At 60.4% G+C, this 7,403-nt stretch overlaps 1 protein-coding gene across 1 annotated transcript in view; it reads left to right on the top strand.

Moving 5' to 3' along the window:
• The first annotated feature begins 2,064 nt into the window (after positions 1 to 2,064).
• The window catches only part of LOC113202722 (trithorax group protein osa-like), a 42,173-nt gene continuing 36,834 nt past the window's right edge, over positions 2,065 to 7,403 (top strand). The window contains exons 1-4 of the mRNA XM_052267945.1: positions 2,065 to 2,579; positions 4,928 to 5,209; positions 5,311 to 5,909; positions 6,005 to 6,451. Coding sequence (XP_052123905.1) covers positions 2,475 to 2,579; positions 4,928 to 5,209; positions 5,311 to 5,909; positions 6,005 to 6,451 — 1,433 coding nt within the window. The 5' untranslated portion in view covers positions 2,065 to 2,474. The remainder of the gene's footprint in view (positions 2,580 to 4,927; positions 5,210 to 5,310; positions 5,910 to 6,004; positions 6,452 to 7,403) is intronic.

Raw genomic sequence — 7,403 nt, 5'->3', positions numbered from 1 at the left:
CCCGCCAACGAGGCACCGTGATTAGCAGTGTACATGACGTGGCGGGGCGGGGCGGGGCGAGGCGGGGCGCCTTGCTCTTGTTCCACTCCACAAGGGGTTGGCTGCCTGCAGCTCGCAGCAGCGGCGCGGCGGATCTCGGGCGGCTGCACAGCCTGCACGGCACCAACAAAAGGACGTCGGAGCCGCCCGCGCGCAGCCCATAGCACAGCCGCCCCTATTCCCCCCAACCCCAACCTACCTGCAGCCACCCACGGTCGGTATACACCGGTGGCACTCGGGCTGTTGTTATTTATTGCAGGAGAGAGCCGAGGCGTGACCCACGTCTTCACATCGCGAGCGGTGCAGCTAGATTGTCCGACCTATTTTTCTCCGACCTGGTGACAAAATCCCCAAAAGTGCTGTCCGACCTAGCTTTTGGCCGAGGTAATTTTCTCCGACCTCGTCGATATGCTGAAATTTGAGGGGAATGTGCTTCAAAGAAGAACAGGCTTCAAAAATAAAAGATAAAAATGGGGGAGTACATTCCTCATCCCACCCCAGTAGTAAGCGAACTGTGGTCACTGTTCCGAACAGCCGCTCCCAACCGCAGTGGTCAGAACATACTCCCGGGGTTTGTGAGACGGTTGAGGCGTACGTTGGTTAAACTGTACTGACCCACCACAGGTCATGGAGCCCTTTTCAGCCAGTTTCTAGGTCTTATCATCCACCCCGCTACCACAGCGAGGTGGCAGGCACCGGGGCGCGAACCCCGGCCCAGAGCCGACACTTTCTGACACCTATGACGAAGTGCCACCAACAACGGTAACCACTACGCCATCGGGACACCACGAGAGGGCGAGGTGAAATGACGGGTTTGAAGTCCGATCGCAATTTGGTGGCCTGAGAAAAATTTCAAATCGTCGGAGAATTGAACTACCAACCTCCCGCGCTCCGAGCGGACACGCTACCGACTGAGCCGTAGAGGCGAAGTACGGGCTGACGCTCCAGGGAACGATCGATTCTACGCTGTCGCTGACTGCTAAAAATATTGTAAGTGTGAAGAAATATTTTTTTTGGTTCACACAACATATATTTATATGTGCGTTTTGAAGTGCGGGGAACAACATATCAAAAAATGGCGACAACTTTTTCTGGGTTCCTAGAAGCGTAACTCGAGGACGACTATTTCTCCCTGACGCCTTCGTCGGCTTCCCTCTGCATTTAATCAGCCAAAGCGTGTGGGTGCGTCGGCGGAAGGTCGCGACACGGTGCCGTCTCAAGGGCCCGCCCCGCCCCGCCCCGCGAGCTCAATGCCGACGGGGTTGTGGTGCGGCTCCACGACGCGGAGGTGGCTGGAAAGCCGACGTCGCGGCGGGTGCAGCGCGCCTGGAGGGCCCAACACAGAGAGGAGGAGAGAGAGCGGGAGGGAGGGAGCCAGAGAGAGAGAGAGAGAGAGAGAGAGAGAGAGAGAGAGAGAGAGAGCGAGAGAGCGACAGGCGTAGAGGGCTGCTGCTTTGTCTCCAGGAGTCCCCGCCCCCCTTCCTCCCTGCAGCAGCGGATGTCCTTTCAAAGTCTCCCTCCTGCCACTCTCAGCCCCACCTCTTACTGCAACTCCCTGCCTCCCCTAAGTGGCAATGCCTTGGCCCTTCATAGCGGCTCAGCGGCCTGGGCCCTGCGTTCCTCCTATCCTCGTCTGGAGCCTGGTGTTGGCGCCAACCTCCACGTCAGGGCGGAGCGGCAGGTCCGCTCCTAGATGACATTACGGGTCTTCACAAACACGCCAGTTGTTGCAGTCGTTTGGTGCCAACGGCGTCCTCCTCCACCACCAGGATGACGTCGTCGTTCGCCTTCGCGGGGCGCCGCATTGTATAAAGGGTACGAATCATATGACTCGCCCACGTGTGTCACCAACAGACGTTTGGGGAGACTGGTTCATCATCGGATCACGTCCGTCGTGGGCGGTACATAGACCGCGCCCCGCCCCACCTCGCCTCGCGCCCCGCCCGGCTGGCAGCGCAGAAGGGCTGGGCCGGGCGCCAGGACACGGGCGCGATCGAGACGCGATCGCTTCCGATGAGTTCGCCTGCTCCCAGTCAGTCATCCCGACGGGCGGCCGCGGTGGTGGAGGCGCGCCGCGCGACCAACACGATAAAGAAATAATAATAATACCAATTATTTAAATCCGACGAGTCGTCCGGCCCGCCGGCGGCCTAGTGTGTGACCGACCAGTGTTTTAACGGCCACACTGCTTGTCGAACAAGAGAAACTCGAAATCTCGAAAGAAAGAAAAATTCATCACGACCGTATCGACCTTGCCTTCAAGACTTCACTTCCGCGACGTCAGCCGTCAAAAGCGTTTTGACATCAGAACTGCCGCCGCTGCACACCCCAGCGACAAGAAGTCAACTTCAAACCGCGCGGCGTTCAGCAAGAGAACAAAAACAACAGCAACAAGCGGTTAGCGAGAAGAGAGATCAGCTGCAGCAGCAGTCAGCATGCCGCAGATGCTGGCCGTGCAGCTGGACCGCGCCAACCGCGCGGTTCCCTGGGGGATCCGCCTCGGCGGCGGCGATCAGCGGGGGCCGCTGTGCATCACGGAGGTGAGAGAGACACATCGAGCTTATTCCCTAACGGTTTATAGGGTTGAAACTTTCCGGAAAAGAACAGTAAAATTTTCAAGTCTGATAATGTTTTCATTTCTCTCCGGAAATTTTCCGTTTTTGCCCCGAAATTTTTCGTTCTTTCCAGAAATATTCCTGACATTTTCCGGAAACTTTCCAGGGCTTGCATCCCTAGAGGTTTACTTTTGCGGCCACCGTCGTTTGCAACTACTGTAAAGGGATCACCCAGAAAGTACGTTCGTCATTCGTCGTGACTAACCCGCCCAATGCAGCCCCGCGTGCCAGCACGTAGCTCTCATGGCGCCTGGTAGGTAGGCAACATCTCGCCTGCAGCGCGTGCATGTGCTGCGGGGTGGCCTACCCCGAGTCTCGCAGGCGCCAAGCTCCCGTCATTTGTTTTGCCGGATAATTCTGAGAAAAATACAGAAAAAAAACCGGACGTACTTACTAGGCGATAAACCAATAAGACAGAGACCGCGTCCCATCGAGGCATTTGGTTCAAGATTGTTCCCGTCGGTGTGTTGACTTCTTGCGAAATTCAACGTGCGTGAATGTGTAGGGAGGCACGATATTTATTTCACTTGCAAACGCTCACCAGCAGCGCTCGTGGCGCGGCGAGCGTGTCGATCCGAGGCAGGCATGTGACGGTTATGGCGCTTAGAGTGATCAGCAATCACCACCTATGAGTGTCTGTGAATCGCGCGCCAGCCCGTGTGCACTTCGGGATGGGATTGGGGGGAGGGGAGAGGAAGGCTTTGAAGGGGTGCAAGCGGACCGCCCCCCCCCCCCAACCACCGCATTCCCCCAGAATGATGCAGATTCAGTCAGGAGCGTTGGCTGCACGCGCCGGTGCCATCAGTATTGCAGGCGCGACCGCGGGATGGGAGATCGACGGAGGAAAGAAGAGACCGAGACAGGTTTGAAATTTCCAAAAATTTTCGGAAAATTTACGGAAAATAACCAAAAAAGTTCCAAGGTTTGGAAAATTTTCAGTTATTTCCAGGAAATTTTCTGTTTTTCCCGAAATTTTCCGGAAACTTTCCGGAGCTTCCAACCATATGTATACCGGCTGTATCAGAGCGGGTATACGACCACGGTGCGTTGCAGGTTTGCGTATTCCCCCCGCCCGTAAGCGGCCAAGCGAAACCCCTACGTGATCCAAGAGGGTATTATGATGCAGATTTGCAGCACTGCGGGCGTCAGCCCCCGTGTCCTGCCCGTCAAACAAAACCAGCCCAAGAACGGGTGGTAATAATAAAGATATAGTGCCCTGGCTGGAGTATCGCGTACTGTTCCGCCGGTCCTCCGAGCCAGAAGCAGCAGCAGCTGGTAAGAAGGCGTCTCCCGCCAGACTGGGCTGCTGCCTCGCCCCGCCCCGCCCCGCCCCTCCCCGCCCCGCCGCGCTCCACCCCGCCCCGCCCCGCCCCGCCCCGCGCGTCAGCGACAGACACAATAGACCATCTCGCCTCTGCCAGCCGCGGCCCAATAGCGTCTCGTCGTCTCCCGGAAATGGTATGATAGGAGGATGTCGTCGCGTGGATGTTGCGAACATTGTTGGGCGTTTGGCGGCGCGTCGCTGATGTTACCGCCTCATGCCCCCGGGTCCCTTTGGTGCACCGCCCATCTCCCCCCCCCCCTCACCTGCATCGCGCGCACCGCCGCCGAGGCACGCGGGGCGAGTTATGTGGGTCACGGCGACGCATCGTCGGCGTCGCACCCTTGTCCTTAGAGCGCTGGTCGCGACCCTGCAATCGGCGGTGCAGCCTCCTCCTCCCCCTCGCCGTACCGTCGGCGGCAGCCGTTTGGGGAAGCAAGGCTAATGTCACACACAACAACGAAGGGTATAAAGATCCCGCCGCTTACAAGTAATTCCCATTATTTCTTTTGATTAATATTTGGCTGTTGTTTCACAATTGTTAGCACGAATGCCTTTGCCCAATAAAGGGGACCTTCGGTCATGCGAAATCGTTTGCGCCAAGATCGTCACAATTCTAAACTCTTCCCCGCCAGCGCGCCGGGTGGGCGCCTGGCAGTCAGGCCACCCATGTGGCACTCGTGGCCGGAGGGCGGCCTAAACTAGCCTGGTGCGACGAGCGCCGATTCTCACACCCACACCCGTTTCCCGCTTAGGGTTGGAAAGTTTCCGGAAAATTTCTGGAAAATTTATGGAAACAACCGAAATTTCCGGGAAAAAATAAAAAATATACGGAAAATAACGGAAAACTTTCTAAAATCTGGGAATTTTTTTATTTTTTCCTTGAAATTTTACATAAATTTTCCGGAAACTTTCCAGCAGGGCTTCCAACCCTATTCCCGCTCTTGCTCAGGTCGACGGCGAGACCCTGTCCACGCACCACCTGAGCCCCGGCGACGAGGTGCTCTTCGTCCAGGGCGTGGACGCCATGCAGCTGCGCGGGGGCGCCGCCGAGGAGGTGCTGAGGCGCGCGGGCCGCACCCTGGAGCTGCTCGTCGCCAAGCCCGAGCGCGCCAACACGCCCGTCAACGTCCCCGAGCCCATCCACCTGACGGCGACCCCCGAGCCGGAGCCAAACGACAAGGGTCAGGACCACGACGACGAACGAGACAACGACCGGAGCGACGACGACCAGGTACGCGGAAGGAGTGGGGTGGGTGGGGCAGGTGGAGTGGTGACTGAGGAGTTTCCACTAGCGGAGTCAATAGTACTTCTAATGCACCAATTCTGGAGCAGGATTCTGATGACGACGACCTCCGAGAGAAGGTAGTGGCCACGTACCTCCGCCTGCGGAGCGACAGGGATGGCGGACGGAGGCCTTCCATGCGCATCGTCCGCGACGACTCCTGGTGGATCCAGGACCCTGACAGGGAGGACGACCACAACGTCAAGCCCACGGACCGGATAGGCGCCTGGCCCCTATCGAGGTCGGCGAGCAGACGAAACTCGGACGGCGGCGGCGGCCGCGGGGTGGACCAGGACGCCGACGACCGACGGCACGCGGAGGCGAGCACGCTCCCGCGGCGCACCAGGTCGCTGAGGGAGCGCCGAGGTCCTGGGGCCGCACCGCAGCAGGGGCACGGCCGCAGCGCGCCCTCAACGCCCTGCATCCGGGCGGCGCCAGCGACCTACACCTCCACGGCGCCGGCCACGGCGCCGCCCGCCTCCACCAGCCCGTTCCACCTGCAGTTCGAGGAGGCGCTGGACATCATCGCGCAGTGCCGCGCGCAGCTCGAGTCCAGGACGCCATCGAGGGCGCCGTCGAGAGCGTCGCCGAGGCCGGGGGTCAACACCACCCCGGACCTTATCGACCTCCACACGGAGCTCAGCCCCCAGTAAGTCACACGACTCCCGGTCCTGAGTGGTTTCGACTCTCACATTGCCGCACATTGCCTATCGGAGTGAGTACCACGACGTCGTGCGTCTGCAGGTACCTGTGGGACCGGCCGGCCTCGCCGACGCCGCCGCCGACGCCCCCGGCGCACGTGTACGACCCGCCGGGCTCGCGGCTCAGCCAGGACTTTTGGCGCGAGTTCGACGAGCGCCTGGAGCAGTCGCGGAGGTCGTCACTGCTTGGCCGCCGGGAGTCGCTGCCCTGGACGGTCACGTGGGAGCGGCCGCCCCCGAGCCCCCACGGCGCCTCACCCCTGCCGCCGCCGATGCCGCCGTTGCCTCCGCCCCCGCCCCCCGACGGAGCCAGCAACCGGCCTGGACAACAACGGCATCAGCAGCAGCAGCAACAACATCAACAGCAGCGGCAGCAGGCGCTGACGAGCAGCGACACCCTGCGTCCCGCAGCCTTCCCGACGACCCCCGACGACTTCCTGGCTCCCCGGGCCCCGCGACCTGCCCAGGGCAGCGACCCGCGCCGAGACCGGTGAGTGGCAGCTGTGCACGTCATACACTCACACGGGCTGGCGGTCCACGGCCCCCGCCGCCGCCCCCGCCGCAGCCCCCGCGCTGCACCGCGGTGGTGCCGGCGCCGCTGCGGCCTGGCCTGAGTCAGCACAGCAGGCGCTAGCCAGTGAGTCAAGCGCCCTCGCGTGAACTGCTCCTGTAGCACTGCAAGTGGTCCAAGCCATTCATATAAATACTTTTGCAAAGGCTGTTAACATGATGAAACAAAAAAAACATACCGTTTTATGATTGGTTGCCACGGGGCGGTTTGATGGCCCAACTATACAAGGTGGCCTACAGAGACCCCTTCCTTTATTTTGCATATACTTACTGTAAGTACCGCTTACAGGTTGCAGGCGTACAGGTTACAAGCAGTCCACGACCGCGACTTGCTTGTCCGTTTCTGACTTATTTTCTTGCCCCTCGTCAAGTATACTAGAGCATACTTCAAGTCAGTGGGGCACTATGGGCACTATAAGGTTGGGAAAACGTCGCTCGTAAGGGGCTGGAGGGGGGGGGGGTATTACAGGGACGATTTCAGGTGGCGGCCCACGCGGGCGGCCCTTCGCCCGCTCCCCGCAGTACCGCTGCAGCGCCGTTGGGGCGGCCATCAGGAAAGGTTAACCCGTGCGGCCAGAAAGGACCTCCGCCCCCCTCAGCCCCTCCCCGATCTGGGCCCGGCCACGCGAGACAAACGCCCATCCTCCTCCTCCTCCCCCTCCGCGGGGACAGGACAGCCCACCGTCGGCACCCCGTCGTTCCCCCCTCCCCCTCCCCGTCGTCGTCGTGGCCGCCCCAGTGCGAGTCGCTCGTTGAGACGCCTCCGCCGGCCGACCGACAGGGATTTTCCGCGATGCGAGCGCTCTCTTAAAATACCCAGCCAAGAGCCACCCCGCCCCACCCCGCCCCAACCCTCCTCTCGACTCGCCCAC

Source organism: Frankliniella occidentalis, unplaced genomic scaffold (assembly GCF_000697945.3).
Source record: "Frankliniella occidentalis isolate FOCC.00 unplaced genomic scaffold, Focc_3.1 Scaffold61, whole genome shotgun sequence".
NCBI lineage: Eukaryota > Metazoa > Arthropoda > Insecta > Thysanoptera > Thripidae > Frankliniella > Frankliniella occidentalis.
This window is presented reverse-complemented; position numbering and strand designations above follow the sequence as displayed.